Raw genomic sequence first — 26666 nt, forward strand, 5'->3', positions numbered from 1 at the left:
ATTGCTCAATTCTGTGATGCAACAAAGCCCACCAGGACATGTCTGGGCTAGTATTTTCCAGGCACATGGACTGAGGTTATAAAATAAGGGACACTGGCATCATACCTTGGTCTTTCTTCTCCCCCACCTACACTGGAAGCAACAAGAAGGGTGGGAAGACAAAGACTTCAACTGAGGAGACTAGTCCCAGGCTTAAAAGGGGAAGCCTGTGTATTAAGAACTGTAACATCCAGTGGAGTGAGAGAACTGCTTGATCCAAATACTGCCGAGTGTAATAAGGCTTAAGATTTAGACTGTGTACTTACCTTTATTTTTCTTTGGTAACAATATCTGATCTTTTTATGCCTATCACTTAAAATCTATCTTTCTATAGTTAAAATATAGAACAGATTTATTATCTAAAACAGTGTTTTGGTTGAAGTGCTTGAGAAATCTCAGCTCGGTTTACAAAGGCTTGTGTGTGTCCTCTCCGCATCAAGGGAGGGACGGACTGGGTAACAAACTTACATGGGGTCAGGCTTTTGACCAGGGCAAGACAGTACAGTACTGGAGTGCAAGGCTGGGGCTTGGGAGATTTGCTGGTGCCTTTCTCTGTGTGATTTTGTGAGTGGCTCTGGGAGCATTCATACAATCTAGCTGGGTGTGGGGCTGCACCTGGAGGGGGTTGCTGCTTGTCACTAGCAAAGCATTGTGAGGGCCAGCCCAGGCTGGAGAGTTAAGAGGGCACAGCGATATCCCAGTTCCAGGTTGTAACCCAGGAATCCTGTCACAGGGCTTGAGCTGGTTCTGTGTTGTATTGTTGAAAAGGAACCCCTAAATATTGAACCTGGCCCTCGTTGCTGCCAATTCCTGGAAGAGGGTTACAAAAGTTCATGTTGAACCAGCAACCTTAACTCTGCTTTCTTGTGTATATACATTAGATACATTTTTGTGTGATCACGTACTAATTCTCAAATGCAACAATGCTTTCTACAACCTCAGATATATATCTAGGTTAAGGTGATTACTTTTACAAATACTGCAGACAAATTATCTTCAGACATCATTCTTCCAAATAAAGTACAGAATGCCTGCCCTTATACCTGCAGATAAGATTTGAAGGATTTATTGCCTGGGTCACATCAGCTCATATTCAAATGAAACAGTAAATACTATGACAGCCTCAATTTTAAAGATGAAAAGAAATTTTGCTTTGAAATATAGTAGCAAAAAACCTGAATTCATATATATAATTTTCTTCTTGCTAAGAAATTAGCAACTACCATAGGGGATATTTGAGATTTTTTGGCAACATGTACTAAGCCCTTGAGATTAGCATCTAGTCTTTTGTCAGTTGAGTTTTCCCCATTTTCCCTAAATGCAAAAATAAATTTAATGAACGATACTAAAGGAAAAGGCAGCAGCTGTTGCTGCTGCACAGCGCCTTCCATTTCCAAGAGTTATCACCAGTGCTACCAGTATGATGACTAGCCGGGAGCTCTGCTTGCTAAAATGGCACTCCTGCTGTTGCTGTATTTAGTGACTTTCAGTTGTGCCTCCTTGAGCATTCCTGTGAAGGAGTAATCAAGTAGTGGAGAACAATCCTGCAAGCAAAAATCTCAAGAACCTTCTTTCCACTACGTAGCCCAGCTCAAGAGCAAGAGCTGGAGAAAGGTGTGCGTGCAGTACTTGCGTGTTAATCTTCTTTGCATTAGTATTTGGCTTTCCTGATACAGGGGAGATGTTGAATCCAACAATAGTTGTAGTCTTTTTTTTTTTTTTTTGGGTAGAGAGAATGCCCTATAGCATCCCTTGTTGCTAGGTGTTTCTCAAACTTTATTTTTAGAAATTAGGCCTGCTTGAAGTTGATAGGAATTTTGCCATTGACTTAGGACCAAGATTTCACCCTAGGACTTATCTAATGTATACCGAAGCAATAGGAATTTTTGGGCCCTCAGGGACTAGACTATAACCTTACAGGAGCATGAACTGTGAGTAAGCATCACAATTCCTTTCTTGTTCCTCACTTGCTTTGGGGAGTAATAAGATACTTCACCTTTTATGGGGAGTAGTTCTGTCCCCTGTACAACTTGCTAGCTACTGTAGCTGGTTGGGGTGTGTGTGGGGGTGTGTGTGTGTGTCAGGGCTCCACTCATTCCCCTTCCCTGCCCACTTACTGATTCACAAACACCTGCACACACAGAGCCTACTGAAGCAGGAGACATAGTCCTGTCCTCCTTTGCACAGGTGGGTAAGGGCTGGGACAATGTCACCCTTAATGAGCAGAGGTGTAGTAACAATAGTTGAGGGCAAACAAATTCATGAGTCTGTATCACACCTGACTCGGTTTGCTGCCCTAGGGGGTGGGTTATTTAAGTGGGTACCTGAAAGTTAAATAAGAGCACTAGACAGGTATGAGTAGACAAAGATAGGTGAAGAAGCAGCACTTAGGTCGATGACAATGACAGGCAAGATGCTGGCATACACTTGATGAGTTATGAAAACCAGGTCCTTAGCAAACACCAGTTTGCCTCCCCTGGCCAGAAATGTCAAACAACTTTTTCACTAAATGGAAACAGAACCGAAGTCAGCTTAGAGCATACTTCCCGGGGGAACAGCTCAACCTCCAGCCCTGACTGTGTGTGTGTGTGTGTGTGACATAAACTCCGGGTCTCTTCCCAGTGCCTAGCTGAGAAAAATCCATGTTGCCTGAACCTCCGCCACCGCAGCAGAGAGGTCCAGGATCGATGTGGACAGTGCCCAGCACCACAGGGCCCTGGCCTCTAGGGGCTCCCCTAATGCAGCTACCGGGAGGAGCATGTGAGCGCTCGGCCACACCGGCGGGCCCTGCCCAGGAGACTGGATGCACCGTGGGGAGGCAGCCGGTGGCTCCAGGGCGGCCAGGCCAGTGGCCCTCATCTCCCCGGGGGCAGGGCCACTGGAAGGAGCCCGCTGCCCCGGCTGGGCTGCGAGTGAGAGGGGGTGGCCCTTTCCCGCGCTGCAGCGCGTCGCTCCCAACCCCCCGGAGTGGAGCACTGCAGCCGGCGAGCCAAGGCTGCGCCCAGGGCCGCTGCAGGCGCGGAGGCTCCGCGCTCCCCGGGGCTGGAGAGCCTTCCCCAGGCACGCGCCTGCGCTGCCTCCGCCTCCTCCCCCGGGCCCCTCCTCTCTCCGCGCGGTGTCGCTCACCGGCTTTGTCAGCCCTGCCCTGGCGGTCCGGGGAGGGAGCAGCCGGGGCGCAGGCTGGGTGGGAGCCGCTGCCATCCGCGCGGACTGCCTGGAGAGCCGGCTGCAAGCCAGGGCGCTACCGCCGGCGAGCGGCGGGGGCAGCCAGGCAGGGACGCGACGAGCCCGAGCGTGGACACTCTCCTGCCCTGGGTGTCGTCTAGCGGGAGCCCCAGGGAGCCCGGCAGCTTCCAGCCCTTGCGGTGCGGAGAGCGAGACGCCCACTGCGCCCGGCGAGCAAAGAGCCAGGCGGGCTCTGAGCCGCTGCCATCAGCTGGCAGCGTAGGCAGAGGGGCTGGAAACCCGTTGCCATCAGCAGACAGCAGGGGCGGGGAGCCCACGGCCATCGGTGTGCGCCGGCGAGCAAGTTGGGGTGCAGAGGAGGAGGGGCGTCCTGCCCGCTCCAGGGAAGAGTCCGGCATGCAGAAGATGCCGTGCATGGCAGCGAAGACGAGGTGGTTTTGTGGTCCCGGCTGCTCGGTGTTTCCCTGGCGCTCTTGCTTCCCCTCTTGGATTTGCTGCTGGGCTCTAATCTGCTGTCAAGCGGCGCGGACGGGGGATGCTGCTGAGACTTCCTCCGGCGTGCAGCTGCCTCAGTGTCAGGAGGTGAGATTTCCTACCCACCCTGTTTGGCTCAGTTAGACCCGCTGCTTTCCTTGCAAAGCAGCCACTTTACACTCTTCCCGTTGTTGCAATACGGGGCACGATGCTCCGGGTTGCAGAGCAGCGAGTGGGTTTTGTTCCTCCACCCACTGGTAACGATGCCTCTTTAATGTTGTGAAAGAGGCGCAATGTGCGGTCTGTATTTTAATGCTTTTAAACAAGGGAGCCCTTTGAGAATGCAGTTACAAAGTCTTCTAACCCGTTCCCTGTGCTCTCTCATAAGTAGTTATAAAGGCTGTGGCCTTAACATGATTGTTTTCATTCTGGATCAAGTCACGCTAGGTTTTGAGGTCTGGCTGCCTTGCCTGCTTGACTTAGCATCGTTATAAAACAAAATGCTTTGCTGAATGCTGAGCTCTTCCCTTTTATTTAATGTCTGTGTTAGGCTCTCAAGGACTTTCTGTTCTCCCCTGGCTTGTAGCACTGTTTCACGGGACAGCAATCTGTAATAATGGGATGGCAGAGGAAACATGAGGGAGCTCTTGAAATGTCTTGGTTGAAACATTTGTAACCAAACCCAAGAGTGAGATGCTTGATTAAAAAAAGCCTTAAAATGAATCCAAAACCACAGAGGCTTCCTCTAAACAAGTGAGATTTGGCAGGTCTCTGGGTATTTATTGTCACTGTGTCAAATACTTGTGGCAAATCATCAGAAAGGTACAAATTATGAAGAGAGAAGAGATCACGGTCTTTAGCTGATGCTAAATTGGCTGCCTGGAGTTGCAGGGGTAGTTGCAGGGCCGGCTCTAGGTTTTTTTGCTGCCCCAAGCAAAAAAATTTTTGGCCGCCCCCCGGGCTCTCACCCCCCACCCCACCCGCATGCCCTGCCGCCCCAGTCCTGGGCTCTCCCTGCCGCCCCAGCCCTGGGCTCCCCCCCACCAGTGCTGACTCCACCCGCTCCCCCCTCGTCTCCAGCTGGTCTGGCACTGGCAGGGTCTGGGTAAAAAGCAGGGCTCCCGGGCCGCGCTTCAGCCCATGGTCCCTCCAGCCAGGGCTCCCGCCTCCAGGACCGGCCGGGACCTGGAAGGGCAGAGCCAGGGGACCGCCCCAGCAGGGAGCTGAGGAGCCGGGGCAGGGTAGCCCCAGAAGGAGAGGAGTCCCAGAGAGCGGGATGCAGTCCCGGCACGGCAGCGCCCCGCCCTCTATGGCCCCGCTGCTGCTTCTGGCCGCCCTGCCGCAGTCCCTGGGTGGCTCGGGCTGCTTCGCCCAGCCCTGGCTGCCACCTGGGGGGGGGGGGCAGTCGCCCTGTGGCATCTGCAGACGGCTGCGTGTGCCCTGAGGGGCGGCCCCCAGTCCGAGTGTCCCCCACTAGGAGTCTGCCCAGCCCAGCCACAAGGTGCGGGTGCTGCTCCCCCGCAGCGCAAACCGCAGCGGCCCCAGGACGACGTGCTGCTGCTGCCAGGGCCGGTTCTAGGCTTTTGCCGCCCGAAGCAAAAAAAGAAAAAAGAAGGGGGGAAAAAAAAATGGCCAGAATGCCGCCCTTGAAAATGTGCTGCCCCAAGCACGTGCTTGGTTTGCTGGTGCCTAGAGCCGGCCCTGGGTAGTTGTGTTCTAGATTGAACATTCACGTAGGGAAAGATACAAATTTTGGTTAGCTCATCTTTTGCTGCTGCTTTGAGGCAGGAATAGTGGTGACTTTAATTTCCTCTTGAGCAGAGACTAGTGGTTTTTTTTTTTTTTTTTTTTTAAAGTATGGCAGATAATGCTACTTTAAAAAAAAAAGTTGAGTCAGATAGCAAGCTCTTTGGAATAGAGACTTCCTCCCTACATGTTTATAAGACACAATGCATACCTGTGTGGACGCGATATGCTGCAAAATATGATTTTGAACATTTTTTGGGGAGTGGGAGGAAAGAGACATCCCATTTTAGGAGGCTTGCAGTGAATCAGTGTGACAGATCAGCTGATTTGCATTGTCTAAGCAGAAAAGTTGTGGTTTATAATTATTCTAGATCTGGCGGATATGCCTAAGGCTCAATCCTTCATGTTTTATCATAGCTCAGTCTAAGTTTATGCACCCAGTTCTTTTCCTCTTTAAATCAGTGTCACCGCTCTGATTGTGATTTACTTCAGTCACTGCATGATTAGGCACCATATTTCTGAATCAAAAGATTCAGGCTGTCATTAGAAACTATTGTAGTTTTTTTTTCTTTATGCATGTCAAAATCAAAGACTTGATAGAGGCATTATCACTGGCTGTCCCAAGGGCTTGAAAAGCACGTCTTAATGCACAGACATACAGTTCATTTTGAAATTTGTGTACGACCTTTCCATCCGCTACAGCCACCATTTTTTTTATTACTCCCCTTCTGTAGGAGAGGAGCAACATTTTTCCAATTTTTGGTCCCCTAAAGCTTCAAGTCCTTGGTCCCTGCTAGAAATAGACCCTCGCCCATTGTTGTGAGAGTATATATTACAATATCAGTAATTTTTTAAATATAGATAATGGACATCCTGGGGTTTAAAGACTTAAAAAGTTATCTGTAACACTGTTTTTTTTTCTAGTGAGGCATCAACTAGTTAAATGAACTGAGTTTAAGAAGAGTGCAGAAGTCAGGAAATCATCCTGCAAGGCACTAGAGCTATGATAGACTAGGGGCCAAAATTACAGCTGGCGTAAACAGGAATAACTACATGTACTAAAACATCCTTGAAATTGCTAAACATTATAGATGGAATTTCCTAACTCAGTGGGGCAGACAACACAGGAATTCTAGATTAGCCCTTATCTTAACAGATAAAGAAGAACTGATCACAAAACTACAAATTAATCATAACTTAGGTACAAGTGATCATGATTTGGTCACATTTATAATATGCAACCAGAATAGAGTCCAGACCAGTAATATATATACTTGGTGCTTTAATAGGGCTAATTTCACAAAGCAGAAAACAATTGAGCTAAATCAGCTGAGAGGAAGAATTTAATCAGAAAAATATGATTGATAATTGGGAATCATTAAAGAACATTTTACCAGCTGCCCCAAAAGCCACAACTGAGGAAGAAAGCTGTGCTGTTAAAAAAATACCCTGGTTTAGAGGGGAAGCAAAGGTATCTGTAAAAACAAAATCTATCCTCTCAAATGGAAGAAAGGGGAAGTTGATAGTAATGAATGTAAATCAGAAGTTAGGAATTGTAGAAAATTGATAAGGGAAGCCAAAGTACACAAGGCAAAATCTATGGCCAGCAGAGTTAAGGACAATAAGAAGGATATTTTTAAAAATATAGTAGGAACAAAAAGAATCCTGACAATGGCATTGTTCCATTACTAGATGGAAATGATAAAATTATCAATAATAATGCAGAAAAGACAGAAGTGTTCAATAAATATTTCTGTTCTGTATTTGGGGGAAAAACAGATGACACAGTCTCATGATATGGCTATGATAACATTTTTTCCATTCCACTAGTATCTTTGGAGGATGTTAAACAGAAGCTACTAAAATTAGACATATTTATATCAGCAGGCCCAGATAACTTGCATCTAAGAGTTTTAAACAAACTGGGTGAGGAGCTTGTTCGACTGTTCGTGTTGATTTTTCAATACGTCTTGGAGCACTGGGGAAGTTCCAGAAGACTGGAAGAAAGCTAATGTTGAGACAGTTTTTAAAAAGGGTAAATGGGGTTACCTCGGTAATTATAGGCCTGTTAGTCTGACATTGATCCCAGGCAAGATAATGGAGTGGCTGATACGGGACTTGATTAATGAAGAATTAAAGGAGGATAATGTAATTAATGCAAATCAATATGGGTTTATGGAAAATAGATCCTGTCAAACTAACTTGATATCTTTTTTGATGAAGATATCATTGTTAGGAAACGTTAATTAATAGTCATCCTAAATTGACCTCCTCTTAATTTCCTCTCATCTCTCCTAGTTACTGACCTTTGCACCAGCCTAAATTATTCTTTCCCTCATAGGTGTTTAGATTAATTGAAAAAGGTACAATGTGGTGCCTCCCCTCTTACTTGTCTTGTAGCCAAGCTCTATATAGTTGGGGCCAGGTCCTGATCATCACCTACAGGGTACCACTGACCTCATCAGGAGTGAGGGGGCTCAGCACCTTTGGGGATTCATTTTTTTTTCTTTTTTTTTACTGTTCACCTTTCTTCATAAATTAATCTCTTCTGAACCTCTTAAACATTTTGTCGTTCTTTTCTGAATTGCTTCCACTTTGTCTTCTGGTCAGGCAAAATCAGTAAAATATGTGGGCTGCTGATGTGGTGTTAACCTCATAGACTCATAGACTTTAAGGTCAGAAGGGACCATTATGATCATCTGGTCTGACCCCCTGCATGCTGCAGGCCACAAAGCCGTCCCTACCCCTTCCCTTGACTCTGATGTTGAAGTCCCCAAATCCTGTGGCTTAGTGACTTCAATTGGCAGAGAACCCTCCTGCTAGCGATCCCTGCCCCATGCTGCGGAGGAAGGCGAAAAACCTCCAGGGCCTCTGCCAATCTACCCTGGAGGAAAATTCCTTCCCGACCCCAAATATGGCGATCAGTAAAACCCCGAGCATGTAGGCAAGAGTCTCCAGCCTGACCCTTGTTAGCCATTATACTATTTACCTGCCATGGCTCGGTATTCCTTGGCTAAAATCATGTTTTTCCATTAAACCATTCCCTCCATAAACTTATCTAACTTAATCTTAAAACCAGACAGGTCCTTCGCCCCCACCGTTTCCCTCGGAAGGCTGTTCCAATATTTCACCCCTCTGACGGTCAGAAACCTTCGTCTAATTTCAAGCCTAAACTTCCCCACGGCCAGTTTATATCCATTTGTTGTCGTGTCCACATTAGTACTAAGCTGGAATAATTCCTCTCCCTCCCTTGTATTTATCCCTCTGATATATTTAAAGAGAGCAATCATATCCCCCCTCAGCCTTCATTTTGTCAGACTAAACAACTCGAGCTCCTCTAGTCTCCTTTCATACGACAGGTTTTCCATTCCTCTGATCATCCTAGTGGCCCTTCTCTGTACCCGTTCCAGTTTGAGTTCATCTTTTTTAAACGGGTGCTCTGTAGTGTTTGCTGTTTGCTGGAGAATTGTAACAGAGAGAGTAGTCCATCGGATAAAGTACAGTGAGCGCCAAGGAAACTTTAAAGCTTGGCACTACGGTTCTAGGGCCTGAGCTTGAAATACTTACTCACACAGGTAGTCTTATTGACATGGAAATAAGTTATAGGACCTTATCTTGCAAATCTTACTTGCATGATCAATCCTTATGTGAATAGCTTCACTGAGAGGAAGGATGGTCCAATGGTAAGGTACTAACCTAGCACCTGGGTTTAATTCCCTGCTCTGCCACAGACTTGCTGTGTGACATTGGGCAGTAGAACTTAGGAACCTAGCTCCTTTTGAGCATTCAACTCTTAGCCCCCATTTTACAGATGGGGAACTGAGGCAGAGAGGCTAATAGAACTTCCTTACCTCATACAGTGTCATGAGGATAAATACATTAATGATTGTGAGGGACTCAGGTACAACAGTGATGGGGGGGCCATATACGTACCTAAGGTAGACTGATGTTAATGAGTCCATTCACATGAGTAGGAAATACACTTGCTACTTACTCATAAGCCCAGGAGCAGGGCCATGGTGGTTATTGCAGAGGCAGGAATCCAATGAAAGGCAAAATGGGTCCCCAGGACTAGAGCTGGTTGGAAACTTTCTGATGAAACTGTTATGTTGGAAAATGCCGATTTGTTGTAATGAACTGTTTAGCCGAATCTCTTTCAGATTTGACAACAACTCACTGAAACATGCAGGCTTCCATTGGAAATCTGCCAATGTTTCAGAGTCTATAACTTTGTCAGGGAGCCTTATTCAGTGAATAGCAGCCATGAAATTGACATTCTTGACAGAAACACCATATTTTGGTGTTTCTGAAACAAAAATTTCAGATGTCTTCAGTTTGCCAAGTAACTTTGGTAAATGTTTGCTTTTGTTCTGAATCGGAATGAATGCAAATTCATAAATATCGAAATTCCCAAGTTTTGGCCAGCTCTACCTGGAACTGCTGACAGAGTTGCTGACTCTTGTGATTTTTATTGCAAGTCTTGCAGTATTTGGTGATTTGTTTTCCCTTAAAGCCCCAGTTTCTGGACTAAAGAGATTGCATGAGAATCTCAGCTTTCGTTTGAAATAAGTTTCTCACACTCACAATGAAGGAAAACCTGAAGTGACTGCACCCTAAAGGCCCAGAGACCAGAAGGCAAAGGAAAAGAATCCAAAATGTATTTACCCCCTCCCTCTCTCGCGTGCTCTTCAAGACAATCTCATGTAATACTGCTACTAGGCAATTAAGGGGATAAAGACATTGCAGAGATATTAAATGACACCAGCATCAGTCTTCTCCACAGAAGATGTTGGGGGGAGAGAGAGAGCTATCCCAGACCTGTTCCCTTCAGGGAATAAAGATGAGGCACTGTTAGACACTGAAGTATCTAAAGAGGAAATGTTAGAACAAATTGTTAGTTCAGCCAAAAACAAGTTACCAGAACTAGATAGTGGTATTCATTAGGTACGCGGATACTATAGCAATGGTACAGCATAAGAGTCTAAATAGAACAGAAAATAGAATGAAGTGTCTGAGCTGCTAACAAAAATGTGCAATCTCCTAAAAATAGCCACTGTGCTGGAGGGTAGCAAAAAATGTTACACCTATATTTAAAATAGGTGCTAAGTATGATGCTGGGAATAAACCAGTTAGCCTTTCTGGAGTACCAGGTAAATTTGTTGATATGATGATTAAAGATAATCCTAAAGTGGTGTTTGGCCTTTTGACCATATCTGCACACTGAGGTGATGTTTTCCTTGGACTGTCCATAATGATGCCCCTGTCTTGAAGTTTCTCAGATGGTCATCCTCGCACAGATCACACCTTCCTTATAAAGTGTATTAATATTACTACATTTTGCAAAAACAACCAACCAACAGTCCCCTCCCCCACCTGCAAAACAAAAACCTTTAAATCAGAAATCTATGACGTGCACTTTTTCTCAGGCCTTTTCACTCAGGGCTCTCTTCTGCTGGCAGGTTAATATTATTTATTATATGGAGATATGCCTATCTCATAGAACTGGAAGGGATCTTGAAAGGTCATCGAGTCCAGTCCCCTGCCTTCACAGCAGGACTAAGTACTGTCCTGATCAAATGCTGCTTGTTTCTGGTGAGCTGACCTCTAGCTCTGCATTTCCTTAAAGCCAATGAGGAAAAAAGAAAATAAGATTTCCTGAGCCAGCTACATTCTTCTCCCCTTACTCACCATGTTCTAGCCAAATCTTTAAAGTTGACAAACCTTCCTTTAAAGAGAAAATGCAGGTGTCCTATTAATAGTTCTTTTACACCTGGATTTATGATTAATATATGCAGTTTGAGTGTGATCCAAGGCCCCATGAAGTCAATGGAAAGACTGTGCTGCCCTGAACTCAGTTAAGCGACACCAGTTCGATGTTGGTGTAGTGGAGTGATGACTCAGCTCTTAGAACTTTACTTTTCTTGACAGGCTTCCTCTCTGCACACCATATTAGTAGATAAGCACCCGGTCCTGGCACTTGCCTATTTTTAAGTACTCTGATTAGTGAGGGAATAACTACCTCCACCCAAGCTGCTCAAATAATAGCCGGACTGTAGCAAACAGTTCATAGTGAACATATTTCCTGATTCAGTGAGAATAAGACAAATAGACCAGATTGGCTGGGTCTTAGCACCCATATCTGGCACTGAATACAGGATTTTTAAAAATGCATTATCCTATCCAAATATGGATCACTTTCTTTCCTTTCCTTCGGTTGGGTCATATATCTAGGGTTGGGGAGCTACAAAAGGTATTGACACTCTGAATTCTCGATTGGCCTGTTTTGTATTGGCCTCTGAAAAAGGAAAGACTTACACCTATTCTGATTTCATGAGGGAAGAAGTTCCACTGCCAGGGTTCAATCTTTCACCAAGACAATGCCTTCCCAGTTACTTTATGGATTGGATTTCTTTTTGAGACCTGCAGACCAGCTACAATGTGCAGCTGAATGCTTAGTCCTCTAATCCTGAAATGTCATTCTCCAGGGTCTGATTCCCATTTATACTTTTACACAGCCAGAGCAGTGTAAATGGGCCTTAGTGTATGGGAATCAGGCCCCATATCTTTATCCTCTGTGTTGTAGGCACTCAGCGTGTGGCTGGCATGTTGGAAGGCTGTTTGTGCGCGAACCAGGTGGGAGCTACTTCAACAAAACCTTGTAAGGCACCCAAGGTTGCAGGGCAGGGGTGGTACAGCTACTCATTAGTCTGGATTGTGCCTGGGTCTGTCACCCTGGCCCTCCTCGTTGTGGAAAAAACCTGGAAAATGTGAACCCTAAAAGCTCAAAACCAAGGTGGTAAATAAAAGGAACCCAAACTTTTAAACATGTCTCATGATTTGTGGTGGCCTGACTCATGATTTTGGAATGCTTGGTGTCAAATACTGAGGGTGCACTATGATAAGCAAACTTTGCTGTAATTCTTGTTTAATGTTTACGGTCACTGGTATTTCACCTGGAAACACACACTTTCAGGAAGTAATTGCAAAACACTTGGTGAAGTCCTGATCTCATTGAAATCAATGGGAGTTTTGCCATTGACTTCAACAGGGCCTGGTCATCACCTCAAGTGTCAAATTAAAGTCAGTGGGCTCATGTCAGTGGAGTTACATTAGATATTACACTGGCTCTAAAGCTACTCTGCGAAACTTTCTAGGCCACAAGACTAATTGTGTTCTAACAGTTTGGCAGACTACAACATTGTAACTAGGTCCTCCCATAGGCTATAATTACATTGTAGATGGGATCTAAGTGTGTGCCTCTCAACTACTGAAAGGTCTGGAAACAGTCGGGCTAGCTTGATCCTGAAGTGCTAATTAATGAGTAAATAGTAAAATTGTTTTTCTTAGTGACGGCTTACTACCAAAGACACAATATGGCACTGCAGGATCCATTCATATCTGAGAAATAATTGGCAGCTTTCTGTCAGAGTAAATTTTTGCCTCTGGTGTGTACCAGAGCAAATTGGACATGTACATTTACGTATAAATAGTCTGATTCTAGTTTGACACATTTTTTCAAATAAGCTAGAATTCTTTATGGATTTAGATTGATAACACGAAGTGGGTTTGGATTTTTTAACCTCATGAAATGATGCTGTTACAAATTGTTGACATTGCTAAAGCATGCCCAAGTGGACATTGCTGATTTTTCTTCCCTAAGGTTTTGGGCTAGACTGTCTCTCCAGGGTATAGCCTGTAATACAGGACAGCAGGTAGCTGTGTTGCTCTGGCACCATCTCAGGAAGGAATTGTGGCTAGGGGAGCTGTGATCTGTTCCTTGCTCAGTGGTGGTGGTGGTGTGATTTTTTTTTTTTTTTTTTTTCTTGCTGGCTTATATCAACAGCAAATTATAACACCCTCAACCACACACCCACACTCCCGTTGGTTTAGTTGTGCTGGCCATGGAATAGAGAGGGTTGGTGGGAAGGCTCCACCCATTCTCCATCACTCCTTGCCTGACTGCTCTGGGGAGGGGGGGAAGTGGGTGCACGGAACAACACCTGCTCACATCTGGACCCAAGGTCTGAGTAACATGTAGGGATGTTAGTGGGATTTCTCATTCCCCTTCATAAGTCTGTAAACCAAGTCACAATGTAGCTGGTAGTAAGCTTTGAATTTGTTACTGCCTAAAAAACAGAGCTAGTTTTATGGGTTGGATGGCAGTGCAAGAAAGGGAAAAGACTTAGGAGAGGGCTTCTCCTAAACCATCCACCCATCCTTCTTACTCCTTAAGCTACAAATTATTCTTAACCAGATAGCATCCAATTTTTATTTGTGCTTTTGGCTGCTTAATATCAGGTATGTGCAGTTGTTATGCACTCACACTGGACCCAGTCCTGCCCTCAGATACACAGACATAACGCCAATTGAAGTTACTGGGCTAAATTCTGCAACCTACCCATGCCTAGAGGCTGGTAGGAGAATACGAAAAGTAATTCACCAACTCTTGACAAGTAATTCATGCCTTGGATATACAGGGGGTCGTATCACATCTCATGCACCAGTGAAAATGAAATAGTCATGAAAATGTTCACAAATCTCCTGAATTTCCCAAGTTTAGCTTGAATGAATCATCTGAAAATTTGTAGGAAGTGCTTTATTTGCTATATTATCCGTTATTTTCTTCTTTGAAAACATTCAGTCATCCAGTCCCATGTGATGCTGGCAGCCAGTCACTCATTAAAAGTAATGAATAGCAAATATGCTAAATGAACAGTTCCCAAACAATCTATAATCTGGCACTATTCTTACATAAAATACTGGCGAATACTTATGAATAAAGCGTATGTTTGCAGAAATCAGGATCTAGTCATGACCTTCAGTTTTGCAAAATTGGGCTTTCACAAAACCTAAAGCCAATAGAAGTGTTTTGGGGCTTTTGTTTAATTTCAAAAGAAACAAATTAAAAAAACCCCAAACAAACCAAACTATTCTCTTGATATGTTAGGGTGCTAACTTTGTAGCCTTTGGGAACAGGAAGCTTGGTCTGCACACAGTTATTGTACAGGTATAACTGGTATAACAATTGATTAGGGGTGTGATGAGTTTTTATTGATATAATTATTTATACCAGCACAACCACTGTCGTGTGGATGCAGTTATACTGATAAATCTTATTCCCCTTCCCATACAGGAATAAGCTATACACATATAAGCACATTTATCTCAGTATAACTGACTCCACACAAGGGGAGTTGTACTGCTTTACCGATACTGGAGTAGCTAAAACAGTATAACTCTCTTGTGTGTAGACAAGGGCTGAGAGTGAATGGAAGGAAATGTAAAACTGATTAGTCTATTTCTATTGTTTTGAGCTCTGGGACACACCAAAACTAAACAAAGCTGTGTAAATAGTGACAAAGAAATTCAGGCCAGATTCCTGAGTATATGTAAATTGGCAGTTCCATTGAAGTCAGTGGAATACCGGTTTACACCAGCTGAAGATCTGGACCCTGATTTTTAACCTGTTAGTGTTTCTCAGAGGAATAAAGGAAAGGTGAAGAAAATGTGTTTTGAAGGACATCCTAGAAAAGAAGAGAGTGTATAAAAATGGCACAATAGGAGGCAGGTGACCACCATGCAGAATTGCCCTCTGGTAACAAAGTTGTTGCTTTGAAATGTTTTTCTGTCCCCTGCTTTGGTATGAGAAACCCACACAAACAATGGGAAGTTGACTAACTGCTGGTACAGGTGGAACATTGAAACTGATGCTTTGCAAAGCTCCCCATTCAGCAAAGCATTGAAGTGAGTGCTTAAAGTTAAGCACCTGAGTAGTTCCATTGAAATATTTAGAGACACATCAGCTTAATATCACACCTTTGCCTTGATTTCAATCATAAAACATCCTTCTCTTTTAAATGTCTTGAAAACTTTTTGGCTGATCCTGGGTTTTTGGCAAAAGACACTTTTTTGATTTTTACATGTGGGGGACCTAAAACTGACTCTGTCCCTCTAAATGCTCTTTTAAATTTAATTTGTGTAGCAGATTGGACCTGTTTCTTTGGGACTACATTATGATAGAGGAAATGCAATGAAAAGGGCTGCATTGATTCCTCAAATGACTAATGCTGGCACTGGTTCAGAGTCTCGCTAGATTAAAAAGGACAACTTGTTACATTCTATTACTTTTATACTGTTCCAGATAAATACCCTGCAAGCCTTCGTAAGTGCAGAATGAGACATGAGGCTTGTTTGGCAATATTTTGTGCATCAAATCCTTGGAGATTGATTTTCCTTCAGATACTGTAACTGTAGAAATTAAACTTTATTCAGACCATTGACTGAATCACTGTTTTAACAAACATATGGAAAGAGATACACATCTTGTAATATATACACACACATGCGAGCCAAAAAAGATGTTCATGTTGCCATAAATGGATCATTCAAATTGTAGAATCCTCCTAAATAAGTGACATATATTTGTTGTAACTTTTGCCCCACCTATATATCAATTGGGTAATGTAACTCCTATTGAAGTCATAGAATATCAGGTTTGGAAGGGACCTCAGGAGATCATCTAGTCCAACCCCCTGCTCAAAGCAGGACCAATCCCCAGACAGATTTTTACCCCAGTTCCCTAAATGACCCCCTCAAGGATTGAACTCACAGCCCTGGGTTCAGCAGGCCAATGCTCAAACCACTGAGCTATCCCTCCCTCTGTCATAATGCAGACAGATTTTTTTTTTTTTTTTGCATTTGCTGTCTTTTGAAAACAAATAATCCCCTCCCCTCCCCCATCATTAGGAGAGAGATCAACAGGCTTGAAAGGAAAGTAGTGAATTAGATGCAGCATATTGGCATTCTGATTAAAATTATGATTGCATTCAATATTGCCTGGCCTTTTTGATGGTAATGATTATATAACTGTAGTGAGAGGGCATGGCCTCCCTCAGAGATGGACAGAGGGACAGCTGCGAGCCCCCCCAGTGTGCAGAGGCGGGACACCCACAGCCGCCCTATCGGAAGCAGAAGGGCGGAACAGGAACCAGAAGTATAAAAGGCCAGCCCTCCAGCTCCGTTAGAGGGGAGCCACCGGAGGAAAAGGACGTCTCTCACCTGCTGCTGGAGCTTGGACCTGACAGCAACCGCTGCAGCACCCGAGATCTGGAGGGACTGCAAGAGCTGTCGGTCGCCGGAGACCTCGAGGAGTTGCTGGGACTGCTGTTATCTGTTTACCCCAGCGAGACGGACGATGACCCCAGAACCCACATACCCCCCGCAAATGGGAGTGTAGGAAGTAGCCCGGGGAGTCGAATATAGTTTGGCTGTGTAGCTGACTGACAGCTGGTCCGTGTGTTGCAGCCGGATTTCCCTGCTGACCCAGTGGCAGACCACTCTGCCCCTGTTAAGGCCCTGAACTGGGACGCAGTGGAGTCAGGTGGGCCTGCGTTCCCTACCACTGCCACCCCACCCTGACTGTTTGTTGCCCCGCCTTGTTTGAGGGCCTGGGCGTAGAGACTCATTATTGCTCGGTCCTGAGTACAAGCCCTGAGCATCCTGACTTTGCTGCCCACCTTGTTCGAGGGCTTGGGCTAATAGATTCCTCATTTGCTCTGTCCTGAATACTGGCCTGAGCCACCTAACTGCTTGCTGTCTCACCCTGCGGAGTCCCGGAGCTTGTGGACATTCCTGCTCTACCCTGACTGTAGGTTAGAGCCCCCTAACTGTTTGGTGCCCTGTCCAGTTGGAGGACCAGGGCCCCTAGACTCCGTACTGGATTACCCTGCTGAGTGGCAGTGAACCCAGTGCTAATTCCCCTCTGAACTGTGCTCTTCCAGAGGATTTGTAGTGAGGGGGCGTGGCCTCCCAGACAGACAGAAGGACAGCTGCAACCGCCTTATAATAGCTCTGCAAATACGGTTTGGCTCTTTATTTAGAAGAACATGAGCGTTAAGCCTATATAATAAACCAAAGTGTGTTCCAGTCATGGCATGTGTAACTTTTTGTACACTGTATTGACAGGTTGTGTGAGCTTTCATCTTGTGTGAGCTTGCACACATTGTGATCTGTAGATGACTTACAATATTCACTGACTGTGAATAACAGGCACAAAAATGACTGCCCTCAATGCAAAAGGACCCAGGTGATCTTGCATATGGAAGTTATCTTGTGATGAGAAGGTCTCCTTGAGTTCTTGCAACTGCATGATTAACAAAAATACTTGCAAAATTCTGGTGTTCTTACTTTATTTGTAAGCCTTCCCAAGAAGCTTAATTGCTTAATCCCTTAATTGCTATTCTCCGTGTCTATTACTAATTTTTTTTATTTTTCATATTGTCGTAGTGCCTAGGTGCCCTAGTTGTGGACGAGGACTCCATTGTGCAATATTGACGTGTGCATAGGGTGACCACATAGCAAGTGCAAAAAATCAGGATGGGGTGGGGGTTAATAGGCACCTATATGAGACACAGCCTCAAATATCGGGACAATCCCAATAAAATCGGGACCTCTAGTCACCCTTCAGCTGAAGTCTAGAATATGTAAAGCTTGTAGGCTCCATTCTCTGTTGCCTCTCACCTCCTGTAGTCAATCACACCCGCTGCAAAGTGAGTGAAAATGCTCTGAGGTTAGAATGGTAGCATATTAGACCCACTTTGCACTGGTTTACATGATTAAATGAGATGCGCCGCAGCAGAAGTTCAGAATCCATAGGGATAGGTGAGAGGGAATGAAAAGAACTGGGCAATTTATTGAGTGATCCATCCCCTATCATCCAGTCCCAACTTTTAGCTTGGGTTTAGGGACACAGAGAATGGGGTTGCATCTCTAGCCATCTTGGCTAGTAGGTCCATAAGTGACTATCTTCCATGAACTTATCTAATTTTTGTTTGTACCCAGTTATACTTTTGGCCTTCACAATATCCCCTACCAATGAGATCCACAGGCTGACTGTGCATTCCTTATGTTTTAAACCTGCTGCCTATTAATTTCATTGGGTGACCCTTGGTTCTTGTGTTATGTGGAGGGCCCTACCAAATTCACCGTCCATTTTGGTCAATTTCACGGTCCTAGGATTTAAAAAATAATAAATTTCATGAAGGCAGCAGCGTGGAAGTAAGGGTGGCATGGTATGGTATTGCCACTCGTACTTCTGAGGTGCTGTGGATGAGGCACTGCCTTCAGAGCTGGGTGCCCAGCCAACAGATGCCACTCTCCCGGCGGTCCAGCTCCGAAGGCAGCGCAGAAGTAAGGGTAGCAGTACCGCAACCCCCCTAAAATAACCCTGTGACCCCTCCTGCAACTCTCTTTTGGGTCAGGACCCCCAATTTGAGAAACGCTGGTCTCCCCCGTGAAATCTGTATAGTATAGGGTAAAAGCACACAAAATACCAGATTTCACGGTCTGTGGTGCGTTTTTCATGGCTGTGAATTTGGTTGGGCCCTAGTTATGTGAAGTGGTAAATAATACTTCCCTATTCATTTTCTCCATACTAGTCATGATTTATAGACCTCTGTCATTCCCCCACCCCTTAGTCATCTCTTTTGTAAGCTGAACAGTCCTAGTTTTTTTTTTTAAAAATCTCTCCTCATATGGAAGCTGTTTCATGCCCCTAATAATTTTTGTTGCCCTTCTCTGTACTCTTTTAAATTGTAATATCTTTGGAGAAGGGGCAACCAGAACTGCATAGAGTATTCAAGGTGTTGGGCGTACCATGGATTTATATAGTGGCATTATGATATTTTCAGTCTGATTATCTATCCCTTTCTTAATGGTTCCTAACATTCTCTTAGTTTTTTCAACTGCTGCTGCACATTGAACAGATGTTATCAGAGAACTGTCCATGGTGATGCCAAGATCTCTCTTTTGAATGGTAATAGCTAATATAAACCCCCATCATTTTGTTTGAGTAGTTGTGATTATGTTTTGCACTGTGCATTACTTTGCATTGATCAACACTGAAATTTCATCTGCCATTTTGTTGTTCAGTCGCTGAGTTTTGTGAGAACCCTTTAACTCTTTGCAGTCAGCTTTGGACTTACAAAATTACGCAAGATAGTTATCATCTGTACACTTTACCACCTCACTGTTTACCCTTTTTTCCAGATCATTTAGAATATGGTGAACAGCACTGGTCCCCAGTACAGATCCTTGGTGGGAGAGGGGTGGGGGGGCTGGCTCTCTCCACTGTGAAAACTGACCATTTATTCCTACTCTTTTCCTATCTCTTAACCAGTTACTGATCCATGAGAGGACCTTCCCTCTTAGCCCATGACTGCTTACTTTGTGTAAGAGGCTTCCTGAAAGGTTTTCTGAAAGTCCATGTACACTATATCCACTTGATCACCTTTGTTCACAGGCTTGTTGACACCTGCAAATAATTCTAATAGATTGGTGAGGCATGATTTCCCTTTACAAAAACTGTGACTCTTCCCCGACATATTGTGTTTGTCTAAATGTCTGATAATTCTGTTCTTAACTATAGTTTCAACCAGTTTGCCTGGTACTGAAGTTAGACTTACTGGCTTGTAATTGCCAGGATCACATCTGGAGCCTCCAGTCCTCTGGTACAGAGGCTGACTTAAGTGATACGTCACATACCACAATTCATATTTCTGCAATTATTTGACCTTCTTCAGAGCTCTTGGGTGAATACCATCTGGTCCTGGTAACTTAATACTGTTTCATGTATCAATTTGTTCCAAAACCTTCTCTGACATCTCAAAAAATAACTCTGTTTTTTTCATGAAACTCACTTTTTTATTTTCAATGAACTCTGCTACTAGAGAAAGAAAATCTTAGCTATGTCACTAGTGGAACCTGAACGAGGAGGTGCATTTTACAGCACTTTTGAAGGGTCATCAGGTTTGGACTCAGCCAGATTTCCATTTGGCCACCTTGAAGTTGCCTTCAAGGCCGTGGTCCTGTAAACACTTATGTCTGTGCTTAATTTTACTCCTGTAAGTAGTTCCATTGAGGAGGAGTGGTAGTAGGAAGTTCAGACATGTATGTAAGTGTTTGCAGGATCTCGGCGTAAATAAGCACCTAGTTTGCTTGGGTGTTGTGTATTCAGAGCATTTTCAGTAAGAATAATGCAGCGCTTCATGGCCTTTTGATTGAGGTTGAGTGTAATACTACCCTAATTCTCAATTACTGAGGGACAATCTCCACTCATTGGTATATTTTGCTTTCCACAAGCAACTCTCCATACAACTTTTCATGAGTGATGTACCCAAATACTTGGATGCTAATATCTAAACTGTATTCTTAAATGTATTCACCTAAATGTGGGTTATTGCTGATTATGTACTATACATACCATATGACTTTTAAAAACAAACTTTGTATTTGTGGATAATCCAAGCACTATAACCAGATGTACAGACACTCGCTTTTCTCATCCTGTGTATTATATAATTTTAATATTCGCTTTAATAAATTTTTTAAATCTGATTAGTATCTGACACTTCCCCTTAAAAGTGCATTCAATTAATCCCCTGACAGAGGATGTTCTCAATCTAAGAGGTCTCTCTTTAACTGTTATGACACTCCTGTTAAGTCTCACATGTTTCTCCTCTAAATTTGCTGGAGTTTACTTGCCTTGTGGCAAATTCAGTCTGTCAGGAGCTTCATTTTTCACTTCTTGTTGTGGTCTGATCTCATTTCTTTTTTTGGAGTGTAAAAAGGAAGGAAAATGGACATCTTTCTTCAATTATCTTCACCTTGTACATAGAGTACCATGTAGTTTGCCTTCTCTCCTCAACAGTGTAGCTAATTAGCACTGGTTAAATCTGCAATTCTAGTTCTCTATTGTTGGAGAGGAGTCCTGCTTGTAAAAATAGAAGGTTCAAGGTAAACTGCGGTTACAAAAAAGTTCCTTTGATGCAGGAAAAGTGACCTGCTACCAAATTGGAGACTTTACAAAAAGTAGGCAGTTGCTTCTCACTATATTTTGTTCTCCAGCACCTTCAGTGTGCCTTTTTGATGTGAAATACCACTTTAAAGAAACCCCTGAGTCTGTATAAGCTAACAGTTTAGAGGATTTCTGCAATACAACTTCATGGCTAAACTTGACCGTGCATAAAAGGCACTCTTCACTCTAGCACAGCATGCAAAGGAAGAAATACATTTCACTAAGTGAGATAAATTTTGATCCCATATAACCAAGCTAATGGGGTCCAAAATGTTTGTAGGACTGATGAACTCCGTTGCCCTACCTAGACTGAATAACGTAAGGGGTTTTTGAATAACTGAGATTAATCTGTGGTGAAGTTTTAGCTATATTCTTTTGTGATTTGAAAGTTACTTAATTCTAACTTGCATCCTTAACAGATTTCCTCTCTGGAAAGCTAAATGCAATAGCGTTAAACAGAAAATTGCTTCGAATTAACGCCTATTCTGAAAACAATAGTTTCTAAGTAAGGCTAACATGTTTTAATCTTCTATTAAAAATATTTTGTATCTATCTAAGTCAATGGAAATCTTCCCGTTGACTCCATGGGAACTGGATCAGACCCCTGGTGCATTCCATCTGAGGTTCCCAAAGCTGTTGTAAAACATCAGTTAAAGGCTCAGTCCTGCAAGACCTACACATGGGGATCTTGAGTGGGAATTTTCCACCTACCCGGCTCGTGGGATCTTACCTTAAGCCTCGCAACATGCCGATGAAATAGGTAAATACTACTACAGCAGTATTACAGGTGGATAAACTGAAACACAGAGAGGTTCAGTGATTCACCTCTGGTCGCACAATGAATCAGTGGTGTCAAGACAAACAGAAGCTAGAAATCCCTATTTTTAGTCCCCACTCTAAACACTAAGGGACATTCTCTCTTTCTCTTAATGAACTCCAGAGGACTGTCCTTAATCATGCAGCATGCTGCCATTGGCTCCAGGGTTGTCAATGTTTTGATCTGCTCTCCTGCTGATGCTGCTGAGAAAATCTTTAACCCCCTATAACTCAAAATCAATATTGTAAACAAGTTATTTTCATGACTTTCAGTCAGTATTTTAGGAGCTACGATTTATTACAGAACCACAGGCTTGATTCACTTTTCTGTGCATCTGTGAATAACCACGCTGACACAATGATGTAAACGTTTTCAAGATTCGCTGTAGTAGTTTCTTACCTTTAACTACGCATTGATTTCACTTTGAAGCTAACTGCCAGACTTACCAGTGGATCAAAAGGATCCAGCTGTGGGAAGTGGATGTGTGTCAGTTAAATGGTTGAGGCTTAATTATTAGTAGACTTCTGTGGAAGAGAAATCAAAATATGTAACTGATGAGATGGGGAGGGAGGGATAGCTCAGTGGTTTGAGCATTGGCCTGCTAAACCCAGCATTGTGAGTTCAATCCTTGAGGGGGTCATTTAGGGATCTGAGGCAAAAAATCAATACTTGGTCCTGCTAGTGAAGGCAGGGGGCTGGACTCAATGACTTTTCAGGGTCCCTTCCAGGTCTATGAGATAGGTACATTAATTGTAGAATCTGAAGGCTGGTCTACCAAAGTTAGACAGACAAGGTGGTTGAGGTAATATCTTTTAGTGGACCAACTTCTATTGGTGAGAGACAAGCTTTTGAGCCACACAGATCTCTTCTTCAGTTCTGGGAAAGGTATTATGAGTGTTAAAGTTAAATGCAAGGTCCAGTAAAAGCTATTACCTCACCCACCTTGTCTCTCTAATATCCTGGGACCAACATGGCTACAACTACACTGCATACTAACTAGAAAGTTACATCAGCTTAACTACATAGCTCGGGGCTTTGGGGAAAAATTCACGCCCTGTGTGATGTAATTAAGCTGACCTAAGCCCCAGTATAGACACTGTTAGATTAATGGAAGAATTGTTTCATTGACCTAGCTACTGCCTCTCGGAGAGGTGGATTTACTACAGGGACAGAAGACCCCTTGCATTGCTGTAGTGTCTACAATACAGCACTACAGCGTCGCAGCTGTAACATTTCTAGTGTAGACATACCCTGAGTAGTACCGAGTCAATGACTTCTTAATTGTTACAGGACTGGGATGTGAACACTGTGGACAGGTCTAGTAGTTTAATTTTGGCATGATAAATTCCCTTTTCCCTTCTACTATATAAAAACTAGCATCTGCCAAATCAGTCATTATTTAATCTGTGAGCAATGTTTCTTTCTTAATTATAAATGTCAAGGTAAAGTCAGCTCTTCTGTTAAGAGATTGAGATGCCTATTGTCTTTAAAAGGCTAGTGAGTTCTCAGTATATGATAATATATTTTAATTAGCAAAGATCATTTCATAGTTAGCTAGCCCTGCTGCACTAAACTCTATAGAAAGATTTTTGGATGGCCTTCTAAGTAAGGTGTGAAAAATCATTAAATTTTTTTAGTTGATCCAAGTTGGCAATAATAGGGGATTGAAATGCATAATTTTCTTACTGCATTAAAATAATCTTCCTTTTAAAGTGATAAACACTTCTATAGTGGATGCATCTAATGAAGATGATGATAAATATTACTTCTCATTTCATGTTCTGCATGTGCATGTGTCAAAAAATCCTTATTTTAATTTGAACATAAACAGGTAATACATATGATGTTTAGGATCACCCCTGATTAGTTTGATACAGTGCCTTCCCCACTGGTACTCTTGCAAACACTCTCAGGAGAAAGTTCAAGGAGTGAATGGATATGAAGTCTGAACAGCCCTTGCTAATTTTTTTTTTTTTTTTTTTTAAATAATGGAGATATCCTATCTCCTAGAACTGGAAGGGACCTTGAAAGGTCAAGTCCAGCCCCCTGCCTTCACTAGCAGGGCCAAGTACTGATTTTTGCCCCCGATTCCTAAGTGGCTCCCTCAAGGATTGAACTCACAACCCTGAGTTGAGTAGGCTGATGCTCAACCCACTGAGCTATCCCTCCCCCATTTCATATTGCATAGTTGCACCTTCCTTTGGAGAAAAACATGGGAGGGGATAAAAACTCAGCTGGGCCTCCACGTTTGCTGGACATAATTGCTTCTGTTAGGTGGGACTTGGGTGGCCATGGAATGGGCAGGGATGGGGCTTTCCAACCACACAGATTTAGAGTACCATACCCCCAGATCCATTTAGGGAGGAGCTAACCTGCAAGGTCAGCTGTACCTCTAGATGGCTGACCTACACCCTTCCCCTGGTGGCATGGCTCCAGTAGGGTTGCCATGTTGCAGTTGACTTAGTCTCCCTTGGCTGTGCAATGGGAGTGTGGAGGGGTCTGTGCAAAAAATAATGCTGCTTTAAGCATTAAAAGGCGGCTGGAGGAAATATCACCTATGCTAGGGCCTCTCCACTTAGGGGATGCTCAGGGCCACTAAGTGTGTGGGAAGCTTGCCCTATTGCTCCCATGCTGTATCTGGTCTGTGGATAGATAGAGGCCTTGACCTTCCAAGGCTGTCAATCCTTGACTTGTATCCTTAGCATCCCCATCACTAAATCACTTGGTGAAAGGGAAGGGAGCAGCTATAACAATAAGGTTATGTTTAAAAAAATAATGGTAGAATAAAATCCTGTCCTGCACCATGAACTCAGATGAATCCTCCCGTTAAAGTCAATGGGATGACTCACAAGAGTCAAGGTCACTGGTTCTTAAGTCTGACTGGCTTAGTGAAAGTAGAATTGTTTTAATAGGTTTCTGCTCCTTCAGGGCCTGATCCTAAGAGGAACTGAGTGGCCACAACTCACTGCACAGATGGGAATTGTGGGTCTTCAGCATCTCTTAGCGTCAGACCATTGATGGAAAATTTTAATTAACACTAAGGGACTGAGATGAAAAACTGTGTCAGGAAGAGGTTTCCATTATGTGTTTCTTTGTACTAGCGCAGTGCCCAGAGAGCCCAGGCAAGGAGCCGTTCTGTGTTTTGCTGGGTGCTGTACACATATGATCTCGGGGCCAGATCCTGGGCTGGTGTAACTCAACATCACTCCATTGAAGTCAATGTGCTGCACTGTTGATTCTGTCACAATTTCTTCAGCAGGTGCAAATGGTGCAGATGGACTGGCACATAGTGGCACTGTTCTATAATTCTACATGAAGTGTCTCTAAAGTGAGCATGGGATAAAAGCCACCCGGGACATATATTTATAGCGATGTGTCCAATTAATCTCAGAGGGCTTTAGGTGCAGTTCTCTCTCTCATGCTTCAAGTTGCAATTTACTGCCAGAAGTGACTTGCCTGTTTGAATAATCAGGCTGGTAAGGGACGGACTATTCTTTTGAAAAATACTTGCTTTGCATAGTCCTGTGAACCTAATGCCTTTGCTGCACTTTAATTTAATTGTTATTCCCTTTTGAGGTTGAGTTCAGCAGACTTTTAGTATTTGTAGCATAGTGAGCTTCAATAGGTGATTCTTAACATTCAGAAGAATATGCTTTCCAACAAGAGTTGCATATGCACCAGAATATGAAATGTTTTGAAACACTTTCCAGATGTTCTGAGGGGTTAATAATGTTACAAACAGTCTTTTATTTCTGGACTGACAAGACTGGGCAGTAGGACCTGATCCTATTCCATTGGTGCTGATGGTGCCATTCTTCTAGACCCGGATTCAGGAAAGCAGTTCAGCACATGCTTAGATCCATCCCTATTCACATTCATGGCTTCAGTGGGGCTTAAGCACATGCATAAGCATGTGCTTAAATGCTTTACTGAGTCAGTGCCTTAGTGAGTAAGGTGTAATCAAAGGGATGGTTCCAAAATCCTAGTGTGGCAGCGGGATGAAGGATCTTAAACACCATATTAGTAAGGGCCAGCAGCCTAGAGTTCCTCTGAAAAAGAAACAAAAAATGTCCAACTGGATTCACATGAGATCTGGGGATAAAAATCACTGTACTGGAAATGGAAAAGGAAAAAAGCAAGCACACAAGGATATAGAGGGTCATCCCTGGCTATTAGGGAAAAAATAATAGCACCAAAAAAGGGGAAACGGTTACATTACAAGACATAAAATGTAATTCTGGCCAAAATGAAGCAGGGAATTTGGAAGGGCTTTTACAAATGTATCGGGTGGGAAATACTGGTACCTCATTTGCCTTTTTCAAGCTCTCTAGATTTTTCACAACTGATTCATTGACCAAACTCCTCACACCATAGAACATGTACGAGTCAGACGTGCTCATTTTTATTTGTTCATATCAACCCACAACCTCATTTCATAAAGACTCCTGACAGCCAGCAGAACATAAATGCCTTCAAAAATCCTGGCCCTATGGAAGTCTATGGGAGTTTTGCCATTGACTTCAGTAGGATCCAGATTTCACCCAAGGTCTT

General features: G+C 43.7%; 1 protein-coding gene across 5 annotated transcripts in view; it reads left to right on the plus strand.

Moving 5' to 3' along the window:
- Positions 1 to 26666, plus strand: part of ELAPOR2 (endosome-lysosome associated apoptosis and autophagy regulator family member 2) — a 161524-nt gene that overhangs the window by 17276 nt on the left and 117582 nt on the right. For 2 of the 5 annotated variants that reach the window (XM_005304494.5, XM_065553506.1), the window contains exon 1: positions 2982 to 3807. The exons of 1 other annotated variant lie outside the window; for it this stretch is intronic. In XM_005304494.5, coding sequence (XP_005304551.2) covers positions 3622 to 3807 — 186 coding nt within the window. In that variant the 5' untranslated portion in view covers positions 2982 to 3621. Of the gene's footprint in view, positions 1 to 2981; positions 3808 to 26666 lie in introns of those variants that run through there. 2 more of the 5 variants (XM_005304496.5, XM_065553518.1) reach the window with 2 other exon arrangements.

This window comes from Chrysemys picta, chromosome 1 (genome assembly GCF_011386835.1).
Source record: "Chrysemys picta bellii isolate R12L10 chromosome 1, ASM1138683v2, whole genome shotgun sequence".
NCBI classification, from domain to species: Eukaryota; Metazoa; Chordata; order Testudines; family Emydidae; genus Chrysemys; species Chrysemys picta.